The 21,695-nt window shown below is 22.1% G+C and overlaps 1 protein-coding gene and 1 long non-coding RNA gene across 6 annotated transcripts in view; one reads left to right on the forward strand and one right to left on the reverse strand.

The window, feature by feature from the left end:
* Positions 1-15,240, reverse strand: LOC122506914 (monocarboxylate transporter 14-like). Of its 2 annotated transcripts, none has more exons than XM_043619341.1 (12): positions 15,105-15,240; positions 10,982-11,108; positions 8,092-8,296; positions 7,728-7,868; positions 6,970-7,158; positions 6,412-6,655; positions 4,586-4,781; positions 4,215-4,385; positions 1,845-2,067; positions 1,474-1,713; positions 1,203-1,328; positions 1-1,125 (listed from the first exon to the last, which is right to left on the reverse strand). In XM_043619341.1, the coding sequence occupies exons 2-12, from the start codon at positions 11,093-11,095 to the stop codon at positions 977-979; spliced, it is 1,998 nt and encodes a 665-aa protein (XP_043475276.1). In that variant the 5' UTR covers positions 11,096-11,108; positions 15,105-15,240; the 3' UTR covers positions 1-976. The 2 variants fall into 2 exon arrangements, with proteins under 2 accessions (XP_043475276.1, XP_043475277.1); XM_043619342.1 differs by lacking the exon at positions 15,105-15,240 and adding an exon at positions 11,289-11,417.
* The window catches only part of LOC122506921, a 27,719-nt gene continuing 17,484 nt past the window's right edge, over positions 11,461-21,695 (forward strand). For all 4 annotated transcript variants that reach the window (XR_006302052.1, XR_006302050.1, XR_006302051.1 and 1 more), the window contains exons 1-4: positions 11,461-11,593; positions 14,556-14,752; positions 15,092-15,264; positions 16,472-16,613. This is a non-coding gene — a long non-coding RNA (uncharacterized LOC122506921). The remainder of the gene's footprint in view (positions 11,594-14,555; positions 14,753-15,091; positions 15,265-16,471; positions 16,614-21,695) is intronic.

A 21,695-nucleotide genomic window follows, 5' to 3' on the forward strand; every position in this document is an offset into this window, starting at 1 on the left:
TAGTATAAATATAATTTTATATTTATAAATATAATTTTACATTTTTATAAAATATGTTCCAAATGGAAGTGAAAAATGAACACATTGCATATCATTCTTAAAAAGTATTTTTACTAGAAGAAATTTATTTATTTATTTATTTATTATGAAAATATATTTAGTTTCAATATAATGAAACAATTTTCAGTTAGTGCGCTTATTTTAATTACACAAATATTATGCAGTTCTTTCAGGTAAAAATCTATTAGAGTCATAAAGACTAAAATATTTCAGGTACTTTCTTATTAAAAGTTTTTCTTTTACATTATTGCGAATAGAGTAATAAATAAATAAATAAATGACTTGAAATTTTAATTATTATCATATTTTAAAAAATGCAATCTCTTCCTTAGACGTTCCAAGTCTTGGAGAGATAATTAATTATTTAAAATTGTATTTTTTTTCAAATATATATATATAGACTTCAATTTACACTATTAAATGTACAAAATAATTTACTTATTAACATATAGAATTAATTTTACAGAAAGAACGGTCTTGAATAATTTAAAGGCTAAATTGCTTTTAGTAGAAGAATCTCTGAGAAATAAGGTATTTCTTATTTATAATAAGAGAACTCAATATTTTCCCCTGTTTTCTCTAAGAATTGTAAAAAATTCTAGATTAGAACTTTGGGGTTTTGAAAAAAAATTTACTAGAACGTAAATAAAAATTTAACACTGACTATTTAAATTGAGTTTTAAATTTTAAAACCGTTATGATTTTTTCTTTTGCCATTCAAAATGAAAATGGCTTAGTGTTTTTTTTTTTTTTTTGAAAACTAATTGTTTTCATAAATTCATGACTGAAAAATATTTGCAGTCTTTTCATTTCTTTGATGCAAAGCTCTACTTTTTATTTGTACAAAATAAGGCACGTGTAAAAGTAGAATTTTGTCTTGGCTGTGTTTACTGATGGTGATTCAGTTAAATTTTAATCAAGATTTTGATTTATCAATCGAACTTGTACGTTTTTCCCATTCGTTTATCCTTTTCAAAGGATAACATATTATCGCTGATAAGAGAATTAACGAGCCGGATATGTAAAATGAGGCATTATAACTTCCAGTCAAGTCTCTGAAAAGCCCTAGGGGAAAAAAATTTTATTTTATTTTTTCTTTTTTATTATTGTTGATAATTTTTGATAATTTCTGATTTTATTACCTGCCAAAGGTGAGCCGATTGCTGCCGCCATTCCTTGGAATAGAAGAAGAAGTCCAAAGGCATTTGTGAGTTTTTCCAGTCCAACTAAATCGACGACTATAATTGATCTCAGTGAGGCAAATACGGCTGGAAAATTAGGAAAAAAATTGAAATTAAAAGAAAAAAGGAGAGAAAAGAATACGATATACGAAAGTAATGAAAATTTTTTTAATTATTAATATTTGGCGATATTTTTGATGTATTAGATTAATTTTAATTTTCAGATGCTTACAAATGCTGAGACCGAAGGCTGCCGAGTAGAAAAATTGATACTCTTGAGAATACGAGAGACCGGAGAAAATTGTCAGCAATCCGCCTATGCTAATGAAGATATTGTTTAACATAAGAGCGTCAACTCCTGGAATACTGCTCACCACTCCGCAAAGGACACGACCAATTGTATTTCCAATTCCGATAATTGAGACTAAAAACATACATGTGGATTCCTCGATGCCGAATGTTTTTGCTCTGTCTGGAAAAAAATGAAATTTATTTGCAAAGTGGAGGCAGATTTAAGAAGGTTTCTTAACGAGGAAGGTGACAAAGAAATAAAAAAAGACAAAAAGGGAAGAGAAACAGAAAAAGAAGAATAAAAAAGTTTACCTGGTAAATAGATAAATGGCGTATAGAAACCCATCATTGTCAGAGATCCGCTAATTGCCAATATTAAAAATGAAGGACTTTTGAGTAAACTCCAATCCAACATTGTCGATAAAGTTCGCCTTACACTTTCGGGACACAAATAGCAATTTCCGCTTTCTTCCTCGGCTAAATCTTTCGCTGTCGGAAGTCGTGTCACAGACATGTGATAACCAACCGAAGATATCTGGTGAGTAAATTTTAATCATTATTATGTTGTTTAAATTTTTTCGGTAAATAAATTAATTCGGCTCATTCAAATTTTTTACAAAAGCTTTTTAAAATGTATTTTCAAAAATTTATATTGATTTAGAAAATGTTTCTAATACATTTTTTGAATTTTTTGATATTTATTTATTACTTTAAAAAATTATTTTAAATAAACATAAATAAATAGAATAACCGCTTTTAATTTTAAAATTAATGTATTGAAAGTCATTTTTAAAGAATTTAAAGAATTGAGATCAGAGGATAAAAAATCTAGATCAAAAAATCAAAAAAAAAGTCCAAAGTACAAAAAATCCAAAATAAAAAATTAAACATGTGAATTGCCACGTTTTTACTTTTTGCGCTATAAATAATAAAATTCAATTATTTTCATAAATAAAAGTATTTCTTGAAAAATTTCAATTATTCTATAAAATTTTTAAAACAATTGTTCCAAGAAATACAATAATTATTTTCAACAATTTTGATAAAATTCTTTACTCAATTTTTTTTGTTGGATTCTTAATTTTTTTGGTATTTTCGACCAGGACAAAAAATCTAAAAAATAAGTCCAAAGTGAAACTATTTTTATTTATTTTTTTGGATTTCATTCACTTTGGATTGATTTGGACTTTTTGTTTTGGACTTGTTGTCCGAATACCAATAATTGAAATTAAATATTTAATTATTAAATTTTATTAAAATTTTTCGAAAGAATTCAATTACTTTCTTAATATTGTAATAAATCCTTCGAAACAATTAAATTATTTTTATAAGTATAGTAAAATTCATTGCAAGAATTAAATTATTTTTTATAAATAATAAAGTTCTTCTCAGGAATTCAATTATTTTTAATACAATTTTAATAAACTTTAAGAATCAAATATTTTAATTATAATTATTAACAGGCACGCAACTATTTTAAAAAGTTGAAAAAAATTTTTTTGTTTAATTCAATTATTTGCAAAATTTGCAAATTAAAATTATTCAAAAAAACTACATTATTTAAAAAAAGAAATTCTTCAAAAAAATTTAATTATTTACAAAAACTCTAATAAAGTTATTTAAAAGAGTTTAATTTTCTATCAATAATTTTAATAAAATTTTAATAGTAAAATTATTAATTACAATTATTAACAGAATCGTTTATATTCGATAAATTAAAGAAATTTTTTGAAAGAATTCAATTATTGTCAAAACCTTTATTAATATTTATCAATTTTTTGAAAGCATTTAATTATTTTCTATATTTTAATAAAATTCTTTGAATAAATTAAATTATTTAAAAAAATTGTATAATAAAATTCTGAGAATTGAATTATTTTTTAAAAATTTTAATAAAATTCAATATTTAAATGTGAAATTTTAATTATTAAGAAACAGGATTATTTTAAAAACTTGAAAGAAATTGTTCATAAAATTCAATTACATTCAAAATTTTCAATTAAAATTATTTTAAAAAAACTCCATTATTTTAAAAAAATTCTTCAAAAGAATTTAATTATGATTTTCAGAAATTTTAATTAAATTTTTCGAAGTAATTCAATTATTCCTGTTAATAATTATAATTAAAAATTTGATTATTGAATTTAATGAAATTTGGATTGAAAATAATTCAATTCCTGTGAAGAATTTTATAAATATAATTCAATTCTTGTGAAGAATTTTACGATTTTTTAAAAATAATTAAATTGTTTTTAAGAGTTTATTAAAATTTGAAAATAATTGAATTTTTACGAAAAATTGTATTATTTATATAAAAATAATTCAATTCTTACGACAAATTTTACAATTTTTTTTTAAATAATTGAATTGGTTTGAAGATTTTATTAAAATTTGAAAATAATTGAATTCTTTCGAAAAATTGTAATAAAATTTTTGTTAAATAATTGAATTTTTCCGAGAAATAGTATTATTTATATAAAAATAATTGAATTCCTGCAAAGATTTTTACTATTTATAAAAATAATTGAATTCTTCCGAAGAATATTATTATTTATGAAAATAATTAAATTCTAAGATTATAATAAAAAAATAAATAAAACAGTAAATAAATATAAATTACATGAATTATTCTAAATTTGATGATTTGAAATTTGCAGTTAAGACAAGATTTCCAAGACGTACTTGTGACTTATAATGCGACAATCTATTCAAGGACCCTCCATAAAAAATATCATCTCTGTAAAAGGGCCTCTGATGGTCCTTCACTGCTGGACTTCGGCCATTACCCATCTTGAGACTTTTCTGGCTAATATCAGAACTTTGACGACGTCCACTAATTGTGTGTCTACGTATCTGGAAAGGATATCCGGTTTTTTTTTCAAGTATGATTCATAAAGTTTGTCTTTTTTTTAACATAAAGAAATTAATTTGAAATCTCCATACATTTTTCAAAGACTTAAAAAGATTTAAAAATACGTATTTGACAGCAGTCGTATATATACAAAACGAATTAAAGAAACAAGCAAACGGTATTGAAAAAAAAAATAACTCACTGTCGGTATTCGACCATTTAGCCTCTCCAAATCGCCGCTCAATAAATTATTTTCCTCTTCGACCGACTTTATTTCCTCGTCATTAATTACTTCCAAATCGGGATAAATCGGGACAGACAATCTTTTTTCCGAAGTGCTTTTTTTTCTCTCCATTCGTTGCATTTCGTTTACTTTATGCAGTGAATGCATCGATCTGCTGTAAAGAAAAAATTTGTTAAAATTAATAACAGTGGTTAGAAATTGAATTGCTTTTTGGAAGTCAATCAATTTTTTTTAGTATAATGATGAATTAGTCACAGATAAAGGAATTTTTTAGCTTTTATTTTTAAGCTTCAATTCGTAATTTCTTTTATTTCACCTTGAATTATTTGCGTATAACTAATTATATTTCATTATTATTATTGTTTATTCGGTTTTATTTTAATTTTTTTTTTAATTTATATTTTTATTGATTTCTTTTTATTGTCAAATTTTGACAAATTTTCTTAATTTTTCAATTTAAAAATCTAAACGAAATAACGAAATATATTTTACTAAAACGAATAATTTACCTTTTTGGTTTTAATTCAATTATTAGTTTTCTAATTTTATTTTAAAAAGGCATAATTTTCCTTTTTGTTTAATATTCAAAGTATTAGTTTTTTTAATTTTACTAGAATAATTATTTAATCAAATTCGTTTTTATTGTCAAATTTTCTCAATTTAAAAAATTTTAAAAACTAAATTTATTAAGAGGAACAATTATTTTTCTTTTTGTTTAAAATTCAATTATTAATTTTTCACTTTTTTATAATTCATTATTATATTATTAATCAGATCCGTTTTTATTGGCAAATTTTGTCAAATTTTCTCAAATATTCAATTTAAAAATCTAAATTTACTGAAAGGAACAATTATTTTCCTTTTTGTTTAAAATTCATTTATTATTTTATTTTAATTTTACTAGAATAATTATATTTAATCAGATTCGTTTTTATTATCAAGTTTTGTCAATTTTTCAATTTAAAAGTCGAAATTTACTGAAAGGAATAATTATTTTTCTTTTTGTTTAAAATTCAATTATAATTTTTTTAATTTTACTAGAATTAAAAATGTTAGATTCGTTTTTATTGTAAAATTTTCAATTTAAAAATGTAAATTTACTTGAAGGAAAAATTATTTTCATTTTTGTTTAAAGTTCAATTATCAGTTTTTTAATTTTACTAGAATTAATAATATCAGATTCGTTTTTCTTATCAAATTTTGTCAAACTAAAATTCTAAATTTACTAAAGGGAACAAATATTTTCCTTTTAGTTTTTTAATTTAATTATAATTAATTAAATTGTAATTAATTGTATTGTAATTAATTATATTATTAATTATACTGTAATTAATTTTATTATTAATTATATTGTAATTAATTTTCTAATTGATTATGTCGCAATTATGTTGTAATTAATAATATTCTAATTAATCATATCTAAACGTATAGATATTTGAAAATAGACTTTTAAAATAATCAATATTTATAAATAGAAAAACTAATAAAAGATTAATTAAATACTCCTTTACAATGAAAATGGAAGAGAAGAAAAAAAACGAGTCTTGATTAAACATTGACATAAATCATCTATAAAAAAGGAATAAACAAACTTTGAAAAAATACTGAATATTTACAAAGGAATAATAATTGTTATCGAGATTAAAGATCTTTATAAGGTGAGACTTTGTTTAATACTGTTAATATGTTAATTGTTTCAAGGTGAAGGCAGCATTACCGAACTATAAAGGCTAAAGTAGTTCATTTATCGGTGAATGGATGTTCCGACGAATTATCTTTATTACTTTACTATGTCGGGGCTGCTACCGATGAATTGAGCAGCAGTCGGATATTCTGTATTGTTATTAGTTCCAAAGAAACCACTTCGAATTGGCTGTCCTGCATGTAATGAACCAAGCGATAAACCTTTTCCCATCAGTGTTGTATTCGCTTCGATCATTGCGTTTTCCTCTGTCGGTTTAACTTTGATCCTCCTTGGTTTTAGGGGACGAAATACCGCACCAAATACAGCACAATTTAATAACATGCCTGTTGAGAAAAAATTTTTTTAATTCTTTTCTATTTACTTACTATGAAATTTTTCTCTACTTCCTCATTATGATCAATATTAGCAATTATAATTTATCCTCATAGAAGAAAACATTACTTTAATTTATTCAATTATATATAGATATAGATCAATCTTTATTGTGCGAATAATTAAATCACGATATTTTCTTTTCTTTTTTAAAACCTTGAAATTGTTTTGTTTTATTAATTTTTATCTCAAATATCTTGTTTTTTTGTACACGATAAGAAAAAATATTTGATACTCGAATTTTCGATTGAATATAGAAACTTACCGGCTTGTATTAAGAGTGCTTGTTTCCATCCATAATTTTTGATTATTATATCGGAAATTGGTGCGAGTATAAAAGCCCCAATTCCTGATCCACAAACGGAAATACCAGTCGCTAAAGCTCGCCATCTCTCGAAATAAAATCCTGTTGTTATTACGGCGGGTAAATAAATCAGTCCAGCTCCAATTCCCCCTGAAAAATTTCAAAGATTTGTTGAAAATTTCCCAAAAGAAATAACTTTCATCATATTTTTCAGTTTTTTTTTTACTGTGTCAGAGAAATTTTTTAATAATCTATGTAACCTACATTGCATAAGATTTAATTTGTTAATGAAAAGTACAAACAAGATAAAAGATAATAATTTTTCTCGAATAGTTGAACAAGTTTCTCTCTTTTTTTCTTGAATTTATTTATATTCAATATAGACTTTGTTATCAAAATTATCAAAAAAGAAAAAAAGTATCTTGAACATCAATGAAAACATTTTTTTTATCGATGAATATTTACAGAGGCTTTATTTAATTTCGCAATTGAAAAATTAGTTTCTGATAAAATGATGATAAGAAAATATTATTCTTGCTGTGATAAAGATTGCGAAAATCTATTCTCTTTTTTTTATGTGATCAAATATAATAAAAAGGCGACGATTTTCTGGAAATAAAAATTTACACACTTTAAGAGTGTGTAATTTTGATTAGTTGAACACGTGTGGACATTAAAATTATTGTATGGAGATTAAATTTTTGAGAATGTTTTTTTACCTAAAATTCCGTAGGTTATGTAGAGATATTCAATTGATGTGCTGAAGGATGAAAGTACAAATGCAATACAACTGACAACACTTCCTAGAATTGCAACCGATCTAAAACCATATCTGTTTGCCAAGGCAGAAACGTATGGACCTGGAAAATAAATTCACTGCTTTTTATTAATTAGAATAAAAATTTTTAATTCGTTTTTCAATCGAGTAAATTAATTGCTTCTTTTTCATCAAATTTTGCAACTTTTGGTTTTAATTTTCGATTGTAACTTTTAGTTTTAATTTTTGTTTGTAAATTTTAATTTCTAAAATTTATTTTCGAAACAATTGAACTAATGGAATTAATTATTATTTTAGGAACTGACCAGCCATTAAATAAAATCCCGATTGCAAGGAATTCGCCAAGGCCACCCGAGCTTTTGAAACTTCAAACGTTAAACTAATCCTGTCGAGAAAAACTCCAAAACTGGAGATAATTCCATCCACAACGAGATTGCACATGAAAGATGCGGCCACTACCAACCAACCCCAGCCTCCGTCCGGAGGAACCACCATTTCCACCTCGATGCCCTGAGGGTGAGAAAATTATTTTTTTTTTAAACGGAAATTTGATTATTTTCGAGAAAAAATTAAATTATCTCTAAAATTTTATTTTTAATATTCATAAGAAAAATAATTATGAACCAAAAAAAGAGAATCGTTGGAAGGTAACTTTATTGAAATGGGAAAAATAATTATGAACCAAAAATCAGAATCGTAGAAATTAATTCTATTGAAATAGGACATAAAAAATTGTCCACAAGTTTTGAACTTTGAAATTAATGAAATTTTGGTTAAAAAATATTTTCATAAATATTATTGATTGTGATAAAAATTAAAAACCTAAATATAGCAGTTAGCATCTTAAATTTTATAATAAACAAAATGAAATATGAAATACAATTAATTTCTTTTTATATGAGACGAAAATTTATTGTAAAAAATTTAAATTTGAAGAAGAAATAATTAAATTTGGGATTTATTTGAATTTTCCAAATTTTGGAAACATAAATAATCCACAAGTTTTAAACGTTCAAATAAACGAAATTTTGGTAATAAAATATTTTTATAAACATTATTGACTGTGACAAATTAAAAACCTGAATTTTACATTTAGTATCGTAAATTCTATAATAAGTAAAATAAAAAGAATAAAATATGAAATACAATTAATTTCTTTTTATGAGACGAAAATTTATTGTAAAAAATTTAAATTTGAAGAATAAATAATTAAATTTCGGGTTCACTTGAACTTTGAGAATTTTGGAAACATAGAATAATCCACAAGTTTTAAACGTTCAAATGAAGTAAATTAGGTTGAAAAAATATTTCTATAAATATTATTGATTGTAATAAAAATTAAAACCGAAATTTTACATTTAATATCTTTATAATTAATTTTTTTTTCGAACGGAAAATTATTGTCAAAAATTATAATTTAAAGAAAAAATAAATAAATTTCAAAGTCGTTGGAACGTTTAGAACTTTAGGAACATAAATGAAAAATAATAAATAAAAAAACGTTTTCTAATTTAAAAAATTAAAAATCTAGAACAAAATAATTTTTTTTTAAATTTTTCAAATACAAAACAAATGTTACATTTTTAAGGTGAATTTTTTTTAATATATGATAAAAAATTATTGTAAACAATTTAAATTTGAAAAAGAAATAAATTAATCTCATTTTGTTTATTTGAACGTTTGGAACTTTCGAAACATGAAAGAAATTAAAAATAAATAATAATAATTGTTTTCTAATTTAAAAAATGAAAAATCTAGGAGAAATTAATTTTTATTTTGTGTATATTTAATTAATTTAAATTATCTTCAATTTTTCCCTTTAAAAAGGAAGAAAAAAATCAACGTTCAATTTAGGGTCAATGATCCAAAATATACTATCATTATCAAAGTCATTATGGTAATTTGTTTTATTAATTAGAAAATTATGAAATTTCGAGGCCAATGTTTTAAATAACAGTAAACTATTAATGGATGCAATTAAAATTAATTTCTCTATAGAAAAAAGGTCATTGAACTCTGCCTTTGGACAAAAAACACAATTTTTTTATTTTTCAATATTTTTATCTAATTAAAAAAATTTTTTAATTTAAATTAAAAATTTATTTATTTTTATTTATGTCCTTTTTCATTTTTTTTTTTTTTTTGGCTTTTAAATTAATTTTTAAGTATACAATTTTTTATTTATTTTTATTTATGTCCTTTTTCAATCTTTTTTGTCGTTTAAATTAATTTTCAAGTACAATTTTTTACTTATTTCGATTATTATTTTGTATTTATTAATTTTTGTGTTAATTTTTGGTTCAAATTTAATTTCTTTAATTTACAGACATTTTTTATTTCAATTCAATGAATTTTCGATTCTAAATTTTGGTTTTCGGGTAAATAATTATTTTCTTTTAATTGGATAGGAAAAAAATTTCTCAAAACGATCCAAAGAACCAAAAAGTATTCTTTATTAGTTTAAAAAAAACTAAAAAAGATATTGAGTTTCTCTTGTTTATTCGGTTTGTAGTTTTTGATATTAATAGTTTTATTCGTGTAAAATTTTTACTACATAAAAAATCCTGGTCTTGTATGATTATTAAATAGTAAAAAGATGAATGTTCAGAATTTGAGAAATTCTTCTTTTTTAATTTAAAAATATTATTTGTTTTAGAAACTTACGACTACTATTAAAAAGTATTATTTATATTATTATTAATTTATATTTTTGATGTTAATAAAATTATTTAATAATAATGAAAATAATACTATTAATTTTTTTGTTATTTAATTATAATTAAAATAATAACAAATAATAATTAAAGGAAGAACTTATAATTTATTTAAAGGAAGAATAATAAATAATAAATAATAAATAATGTTTACTTGAATGAAATTTTTGTTATTGAGAATTACAATCCAAAAAACAAGAGAAACTAAATTTTACTATTTTAATTATTGCTTTTTATTATTATTATTAGTAGGTAATAATTATTATTAATTATAAATATTTCCATTTTTTCAAAAACTGATAAATTGTTTTTGATTCTTCGAATCGTTTTGATAATTATTTCCCCCCAGTAAACGAAATAGAAAAATTTGTATAATTAGTGAAAAATTAACAAATTTCGAATATAATTGAAGAAAAAAAATATAATCGGAATTATTATGGTAATAATATGAATTGGAAAATAAATGTAAAAATTCACTCACGTCATCTTTGTCGGTGAAATTGTCAAAAGGCACTTCTTCATTGTGATTGTTATATCCATTCTGTTTTACAGTAGATTTCTCACAATGTACTTTGTTGCTCTCTGTCGGATCCATGACTGTCAAGCGACTGTGAAACAAGTAGAAAATTGCTACACCAAAAATGCTACAGAGGTAGTTGGGAAGGGGGAGGAATGATAGTTTAGTTAGCTTTGGATAGAGAGAAATAAAAGAAAGAAATAAAGAAAGAGGCTTTTTCACAACGATGATGATGATGATGGTGATGAACAATCGACTGCTAAGCATTTACCAGATTAAAGTTTCTTCGCCGCGTGGCGCCAACGTAATGCCGCTCGGTTATTTATTTATTTTTATCATTTATCGAGAAACTGAAAAGAAACTTGATCTAATGGTTACATGTCAATATATTCTATCTATTTATTGGAATCCGGCTAAAAAGCAAAGTCTCAATTCTCATTCGTCGAGAAATTATCTTTTACAACAATAGTTGTACATATCAAAAGTTGATAAGAATTTTGAATTTGACGAATTTATTTTGACGTTCAACTCTGCGTGTAATCAATGAAACTATCTCGACCTTCATCTTCACTTTTGGTAATAATTTGTTATCAATTGTTAATTTTTATTCAATCAATTTTGAAAGAAGAAATTTTACCGAGAGGAGAATTATTGTGGTCAAGAAAAATTAAATGGCGTTGACAACAAAACATTTTTTCTTTCTTTCAGCAAAAATTGTTGTTGTTGACAAATTATTCCTTTAAAAATAAAATAATCGAAGCGAAAAAAAATGGTTTTGTTGTCAAAACAAAATATTCTCGCTATTCCTTCAAATTTGGATTTACTCTTGAATTAAATGAGAAAGTTCATAACAAGATTATCCGGTCTTTAGAAAAAATTATAGCTAATGAATTTACATGAGCTAACAAACTAAAGGAACACGCATATTAAATGTATAAAAATTCAGTGACAAAAAAACATAACAAAAAAGTGACTAAAGAATTTAAAAAATTTTCTTGCAATTAAAAAATTTTTTTAATTTCCTTTTGAATTTTTCAATTTCTTTTTGAATTTTCATTTTATTTATTTTTCAAATTCCTTTTAAAATTTTATTTTTTCAATTCAATCGTTCGTTTTTGTTTTTTGTTTTTTTGTAAATAATGTTTTGTAAGTTGTAAAATTTATCGTTTGAAATATTGTTGTGTCTTTTATCGGGGAAGTGTTCTGACAATTTTATATATTCAAATATGTGTGTGGGTAAAAATAGTGGAAAAATTTTATATTGCATTAATAATCGCCAATATAAACGAAACTCAAATATTTCGCAAGGATCATCGGAAAGAATATTATTCTATGGATGTTCATGATAGACAGTAATATGATGTAATAAACACTTTCCGGTTTTAAGGATAGTTTCCGATGAGTCACTGACAGCAATTCCTATGTACAATTATTAAATTTATCAAGTTTTCAAAGTGATGCTGTCCACTTGTCAGATTCCTAAACGCGTGTGTGACCAAAAAAAAGTGCATTTGAGGAATTTTCATTTATTTTTCATTTCATCGACAAAAAAAAATTATTATTATCGACTATATTCAATTTTTTTCCCCGAAGAATGATAATTTGATACTAATAATAATTTAATATTCAATATTTGTTTGGAAAACCGTTTTTTATATTTATCTATTATATTTTACTTATTCTTATTAGACAAATTAAAAAAAAATTTATTTTGAAACTATTTTAGATTCAAAATTTAAAAAAATTATTTTATTAACAAATTTACTAATTAATTATAATTATTTATTGTTTACAGAAACTGAAATAAAAATCTTCGCGGGGATTCAATTCTTTTCAATAGAATTTTAATAAAATTTCTCAAAAGAATTCAATTATGTATTTTTAAAAATTTGGTAAAATTCTTCGAAAAAATTTAATTATTTAAAACAAAAATTATTAAATTCTTTATGAAAATTGAAATATTTTCAATACAATTTTAACTCATTTCCTCGAAAAAATTAAATTATTTTCATAAGTTATACAAATTTTTGCACGAATAAATTATTTTAAAGAATTTTCGATAAAATTATTTATAAGAATTGAATTTTTTTCTTAATTAATTAAATACTTCGCATAAATTCAATTATTTTAAAGAATTTTAATAAAATTCTTCGCAAAAGTTTTATTTTTTTGCGAAATTTCAATAAAATTCTTTATAAGAAGAAAATTTAATTAAATACTTATGAAAAAATTTAATTCTTTTCCTAAATAATAAAATTATTTGCAGAAATTTAATTTTGGAAAATTTTGATTAAACTATTTAAGAGAATTGAAATATTTTTAAAATTAATCAAATTGTTCGCATAAATTCAATTATTTTAAGGAATTTGAATAAAATTCTTCCCAAAAATTTTATAATTTTGAAAAATTTCAATAAAATTCTGTATAATAAATAATAATAAATTATTATTATTATTATTTAGAGAAATAAATAATACAAAACAAATAATAATAATAGTAATAATAATAATTGAATTTAAAGAACAATTTTCTATAGACAAAAATATGAAAATACTGATTTAAAAATTATGGAAATAAGTAATTGATCTCTTTCGAAAATTTCCCTATTGATTTATAAGGAAAATAGTCGGTGAAAAAAAATTAAATTAATACGTTTTTCATAAAATATATGATTTGATATAATTGGACTAATCTCATTTTTTTAAAACGTTATCTTCAACTAATAGTTATTTTAATTGACTCAAATATTGAGTAACTATTTACTGATAGCTTACTGAAGCTAATAATTTATAATGAACTAGGTACTCATTATCTAATTCTAAAGTTTCTACAATATAAATTACATTATTATTTTTAATATTTTAATAATATATATACGCGGCGCGTTTAGAGGAAAAAAATCAAATATTCAATAAATTCATTCAATTTATCTTCTTTTTCTCTTTTTTTTCGAAATGAGAAAGAACATTTATTTTCTACAGCGTGTAATAAATTTTGAAGCTCATAACTATTAAATCTTTTGGATTCACCTTTTAAAATAAAATTAACTACTAAATTACAAATTTATTAAATTAAATTTATTACTTAAGAAATATATTTATTTCATTCATTATTATTTATTTATTATTTTTTTTTTACTTTAAAAAATAAATTCAAAATAAATTTATATGGTTAATTATTCGCATACATAATTATACATGTATATAAAGTAAAGTATAGTATATATATATTTAAACCAATAATATCTGTTACGAAAGATTTTTTACACTTACGTAAACACTGATAAGACAGATAGTCATAAAAAACATTTACAAAATTTTTGTATTTTAACAGTTTACTGTCAGGTAATTTTTTTTTATCCAATTGCAATTTTCTGAGGTCAAAATTTGTTACACTTTTGTAGTTTTTGCACTTTATATCACTTTTTTTTTAATGATGAATGAAAAAGTCAACAAATAAAATAAACTATTATTATTATTATCATAGAAACAAAATTACTTTTTGAATTGAAAATTAAAATGTTGATCTTTTCTTTCAGATGGAAACTTTTTGCCGATGCGGTTCAAATCGAAAAGGAAACAAAAATGTTGTTGGGAAAAAATTGAGGAGGAATGATAGATTTTTGAAATTGCCAAGGAAAGTGATCAACGAAAAAACTTTTAATTCAAGAAATTGAATTTTAAAATAATTTGGAGCGAAACACGTTATACAAAGTAAACGTGTTTCGAGTAACAGGTTTGCCTCCAGAATTTCTCTCTCATTTTTAAACTGATGTAATCCTTACAGTGTGAAACAAGATCCAAATATTCACTTTCATTTTCATATTTATAACACTTTTTTCCCTTTTTTCAATTTTTCCTTTTTTTTCCGCTTTTAATTTAACTGCGCACAATTTTTTATTCTGATCAAATCGATAAAAATTATTTTCTTTTCCTTGTTTCTTGCACTTCACGATTATTCAAATTTGCACTTTTAAAAAAAAGAAAAGAAAAGAAAGGAAAGGAAAGGAAAAATTAAAAAAAAAATTCACTGTATAATTGTTGATGAATTAATGAAGGAATTTTTTTTTGGCAGGAAAAATACCTACTGGAATAATCCGAAATTGGTCACTATTTGGAGAAAGAAAGAGAGAGAGGAGGAAGGAAATTTCCACCCACAGCTGGTATATATTGGCGGGTGCCAAATCGGTCAATTATGCAATATATAAGACGTTCAAGGCCAATGACCCCCAAAAGGCACTCCTCAAGGTAAATTTTGTACTTAATCGCAACACACGGCGAAGATGTGTCGCGTGCAGGACACGGTCAGACTTAAATTTTCTCTCTTCCCTTGTTCTCTGTTGTGTGTGTGTCGCTTCTGATGAGCGTCGAAGACGAGAGGAGAATAACCCAAATTTCTTCTTTACGCACGTTTCACTTATACAAATCTAATATATTCGCGGGTATCTTATAAACTCGTCACCGATACGATACTTTATTTCGACATACCCGTAAAAGATATCGTGTTTCTATTCATTTTTTTTTCTTTCTTTTTTTTCTTTTTTTTTTCTTCTTTCTTTCCTTTTTATTTTTTTTTACATCAGTCTCTCCAGACCTTTATTCAAATCAAGCTAATCTTCATTTTCTTCCCGGTATCAACTCGCGATGACTTTTAGTCAGAGAATCCACTCGACTGTTAAATGTTGTCTAAAAATAGGCTACCGGTCTACTGCCGAAAAGAGTGGCAATCAAATAAGGGAATAAATTATTTGTACGTGACAAAGTGCGCTCTCGTATATGGCTCATTTAAATAATTTCGAAAATTAAAAAAAAAACAGTGAATTAACGACAAATTTTTGCGGAAAGAGAGCTCGTTTTTGGTATATATTTTTTTGAAAATTTATTAGTTTTCCCCTTTTTCGGAAAAATTTGTTCTTTTACATATAGAAGCAAAAATTTCACTTTTGTTGATAAACAAATTTTGTTCATTAAAAAGGGGAAAAATTAAATAATTTTTTTTTTAACAGAGAGACTATTGAAAGATTCTTGATTAATATGTATTTTATCACATGACGTTTTATTTTTTTATCTATAAAGTGCAGAATTTATCCCTCTATCTGTGAACGAAATTATCCAATAAAATGGAATAACAGTTTTTAAATGATTATAATTCTAATTCAACATAAATAAACAAAAACGAGGAATTTTTCTTCTCTTCAATTAAAAGAATATGGAATTTCTTTTCTTATGTCTTATTATTTCTTTTCATAAATACTTATTTAATTCTATAAATTTTTTAAGTTTTTTTATTGATAATTTTAGTTTTTTTATTGCCCCTTATAATAACAAATTTGATATTATTTAATTTTGCCATTTTTCTTTAGGACAGAAAAATGTATATTACATTAAATTTAATTAACGTTTCGAAATTTTTTGATATTGTCGATAGATGATTTTTTTGATTTGACTATTTCAGGATTTTTTGGAAATAAAATAAATTTCGAATGCCCAGGAAGTAGTTGTATTGAAAGAGAATAGAATGAAAATACGATTAAAATGACACGTTTACGCATACTGGCATTTCTTGCAAAGAGGTCACGTTCTCTGGGTTAAAGTCCGTAAGTTTATCAAATTTTCTTTCATTTATTTACCAACAATCATCTTACGATAGAATGAACCAAATCAATCCGTAAATAGTTTTACAAACTGTAACTCTCGCTCTCTATCTCTCTCTTTCTCTCGTGTTTGTTATTACAAAAACAAAGACATTTTATAAAACAAACGAACCTTTAGATTCTGTATTGTGAAATTGAGTTAGGAAGTATTTTTTTCAAAATAACACATCCGACGTTTATTTTTCCCCTCGGATCATTTTTATCACAATCGATACAGAATACTTTTTTTCCCCTATTTTGCAAAAATCTGACTGTCGGACCTTGAAAAAAATTCATTCTCTAAAATTATTATTTATTAATTAATTAATTATGAATGAAAATGATAGATTAATTCATTAATTAATGAATAGTTAATTTAAAATTACAAATGGACGGATCGATTTTTTTAATCCAAATTTAGCCGAATTGAAGAAAGTCTATTTATATATATTTTTTTATTTAATAAAATTCTTCGCTGGAATTTTAATTATTTTAAAGAATTTTAGCAAAATTGTTCGCAAAAATTTTATTATTTTGAATTATTTTAATATCATTCTTTATAAAAAAAAAATTTTACTAAATACATTTAAAAAATTTAATTCTCTTCCTAAATAATAAAATTCTTCGAAGAAATTCAATTCTTTTAAACATTTTTTGTAGTATTCTTTATAAGAATCTTTTTATAAAAAATACTTAAAAATAAATATTTTTTAAAAACAATTATAATAAAATTCTTACCATGCTTTCAATTATTTTCATAATTAATAACATTTCTCGAAAGAATTCAATTATTTAAAAAAATGTTAATTATAATATTCTTCGCAAGAACTTAATTATTATTTTCAAAACTTTTCATAAAACTCCTTATAAAAATTGGAATATTTTTAATATTATTTGAATTAGACTTTTCCGTAGAAATTTAATTATTTTGAAAAATTTGGATAAATTTCTTTACAAAAATTCAATGATTTACAGAATCGAAATTATAAAAAAAAAATATTTTTAATTGAAAGCAATTTCGTTTAATTAATTTTTGGTATTTTTTAATCTTCAAAGCATTAAATTTGAATTTAATTAATTTTCAAATTTAAAAGATTAAAAAGGAAAATTGTAAAATTCAATTATTTAAAAAATTTTTGATTAAATTCTTTATCTGAATTGAAATATTTTGAATACAATTTTAATTCTTTTTCTCGAAAAAATTCAATTATTTTCGAAAATTGGTAAGATTTCAATTAATTTTTATAATATTTATAACATTTTTCGCAGAAATTTATTTTATTTTAGAGAAGTTTTGATAAAATTATTTATGAAAATTGAATTGTTTTTATACTGAATTAAATTCTTTAAAAGAATTTAATTATTTTTAAGAATTTTTTTTCTAATGGAATTCCGAAGGAACTTTTCCAAAATCTATTAAAAATAATCGCTTTGGAGAAGAATTTTACTTAAAAATTCTAAAAAGTAATTGGATTTCAATGTTGAAAATAATTTCGGAGAATTTACGGTAGCAATTTTTGGATTTAATTATTGAATGTCAAAAGATTCATGAAATTTTTAAAAATCTTAATTCCTCTGGAAAATAATAATTATTATTATATTTTTATTTATTTATTTATTTATTAAATATTTTTCTAAAAACTACTATTGATTTTTATAGTGAATTAATGTATTTCTTACTGTCAGGAAAAAAGTTAATTTGCATAAAAATCAATTAATTAAACAATTTCAATTTAAATATTTAATAAAATAAGCACTAAATTTCAAATCTGAAAAAAGTTCATAATTTATTTTTGCTCAATTTATATTTTTAACATTGAAATGTTTTTTTCTCACCGAAGCAAAATGAATAATTTTTCTAAAAAAAAAAGAGAAATTTTTGAGAACGTCCAACGCTTTAAAAATAACATTGTTGCGAATCAGTGTGTAGTAGATACACATATACGTATCCAGAAATAAAATATCATAAAAATTGTTTTCTGTTAGTCATAAACATATACACAAATTACGTATACAAATTCATTTATTCTATATTAACATATACATATTCGTATACATATAAAGTGTTGTTGATGGAATTTTTATTATGAATTTTTAATTTCACTTGATAAATGCATTTAAGTGATAAGAGGAAAATCGACCAGAAACATTTAAACTGAATATTTTGCACACAAAACAGAAGTAGAATTAATTATCCATTTATTTGAAGAGAAAAAAAAATTAAGTATTGAGTATTTCGATTAACAATGCGGTGGATATTCTTAACTAAATTTTAACTCAGAAAAAATTTTTGAAATTTTTCATTCAATAAAAATTAACAAAAATAAATGTTGAGCGAACGATTGAAAACAAATTTTTTCTAAACAATGAAAATAGAAAGGTTTTTTATCTTTTGAAAGATTTTTTTTTAATTTGATACTAAGTGAGAATTTCGTAGCAAACGTAAAAATTTTCCGCTTATCATCAAATTATAAATTAAAAAATTAGTAGGTATAAAGCAATAAATAAAAAAAAATAAATAAAAAAAGTAAAAATAAAAAAAAATTAAATAAAATAAAAAAAATAAAATATCAAAAAATATAAAAATAAATAAATATGTAACAAAAAATATATTCAATAATCACGCGATCAGTCTCGTATGTTAATTAAAGTCAATGAACTCGAAACATATCCCAAGAATTAGATATCTCTCAATAAGTAATTAGAATTCAATTTTCTAACAAGATTAGAAGTAATAGAATTTTTTTTCATATTTGACATTAAAAGAAGAATTTATTTTTCGACTAATTGCAAACTATTCAGGCTTCGAAATCATCTACTAAAACTATTTATATTCTTAAAAATTTTAATAAAAATAATAGAAATATTTCAACAAATTTTAATAATATTCTTTGAAACGATTCAATTTTTTCAAGAATTTCTCTTAAGTCAATTATTTTCAATATCTTGTATTTTAATAAAAATTCCTAAAAGAATTCAATTATTTAAACAAAATTTTGAACAGATTCTTCGTGAAACATTTAATTCTTTTTATAACTAATAAAGTTCTCATATTGGAATTCAATTATTTAAAATACAATTTTCATAAAGTTTTTAGAAAAAGGTCAAAAAATTTTTTAAATACTAATTGCGAGGATTCAATTATTTTCTCAGATATAATAAAAATTTTCAAGGGAATTCAATTATTTAAAAAGAAATTAATAAAATTCTTCGTAATAATTAAATTATTTTGATAGATAATACAATTCTTCTAAGGAATTCAATTATTTTCATAAATAATAAAATTCTTCTCAGGCATTCAATTACTTTCATAAATAATAAAATTCTTCTGAGAAAGTCAATTATTTTTTTTAATAAAATTCTTGGTAAGATTTAAATTATTTTTGTAAATAATAAAATTCTTCTCAAAAATTCAATTATTTTTATAAATAATAAAATTCTTCTCAAAAATTCAATTATTTTTAAAAATATAAATAAAATTCTTGTCAAGAATTCAATTATTTTTATAAATAATAAAATTCTTCCCATGAATTCAATTATTTTCATAAATAATAATAAAATTCTTCTCAGGAATTCATAAAAATTAAATTTTCAATTATTATTTTTCATAAATAACAAAATTCTTCTGAGGAATTCAATTATTTTTTTTTAATATAATTCTTGGTAAGATTTAAATTATTTTTGTAAATAATAAAATTCTTCTCAGAAATTAAATTATTTGCATAAATAATAAAATCTTTTCAGGAATTTTATTTTTGTTTTAAATTTTAATAAAGTTCTTGGCAAGAATTTATTTATTGTCATAAATAATAAAATTCTTCTCGGGAATATAATTTTTTTTAAATTTTAATAAAATTCTAGGCAAGAATTAAATTATTTTTGTAATCAATAAAATTCTTCTTAGGAATTCAATTATTTTCAGAAATAATAAAATTCTTCTCAGAAATTCAATTATTTTAAAAAATTTTAATAAAATTTTTAATAACAGTTCAATTTTAAGAAATATTAAATTATTCAATAAATTATTAATTTTTGGCAAATGTAATTGTAACAAATTTTATATTTAAAAAGATTTAATTTTTTTTTACTTTTAAAAATTATCATGTTTTTTTATATAAATTTTAATTAATTTTTTTAAAAATTACTTTAATGAAAATTTAGAAAATAATGGAACTTTTCAAAAAACTAAAATTGAAGTTATTATCAGGATGAGCAAAAAAGTAAATAATTTGATGGAAATTGGAAAAATGTCAAAAATCGAATGTTTTTAGTTGTCAAATTTAATTTTTTGATAACTACTTTTTTCAATATTAAAGTTAGGTACTTTTAGTCACTTTTTAAAAATTAATTATCGAGTTCGAAACCTGCTATTAATAATCTATTATCAGTAAATATTGAAACAAAGTTTAGAATTTAAAGTGAAAATACACTTTGCAACACAACAATAATAAAATATTTTGTTAAAAGAAAAAATATTTTATCATTTTGAATAAATCTAAATAGATCAGTGTATGGAAAAGAAATGACATCAACCGCAATACAAAGTCAATTAAATTGTTGTGACATTAGATAGTTGAGACTCAATCTTCCAGAAAATTTTAAAGTTCAAATTATCCTTTCACTTGGCAATCAAGTCACTTGTTAATCAAGTATAAATTACATATTATAATAAATTACAAGTAAAAATCTAGGTAATTAAAGAAATACACCTTTTTTCACTTTTATTTAGTTTATTGTTTATACCAAAGAAAAATAGAATGAATTAAAAACATAATAAATTTACTAAAAAAGAAGGGGGAAAAAAATAAAATGACTGGATTATAAATTAGAAAATCATCTGCAATATTTTTTTTAATACATAAACACATTCTTGATTGATGGGTATTTTCAAAGGAAATTTTCATCAAAATATATATATTTACATATATATGTTTATATTATCTTACATTAATTATTATTGACAACAATTGTATATTTAAATTTTAAATTTTGTTATTGTCATGAAAAATTTTTTGAATAAGAAAAGAAAAAAAAATTAACAAGTGT

This window comes from Leptopilina heterotoma, unplaced genomic scaffold (assembly GCF_015476425.1).
Source record: "Leptopilina heterotoma isolate Lh14 unplaced genomic scaffold, ASM1547642v1 Lhet_44, whole genome shotgun sequence".
NCBI lineage: Eukaryota > Metazoa > Arthropoda > Insecta > Hymenoptera > Figitidae > Leptopilina > Leptopilina heterotoma.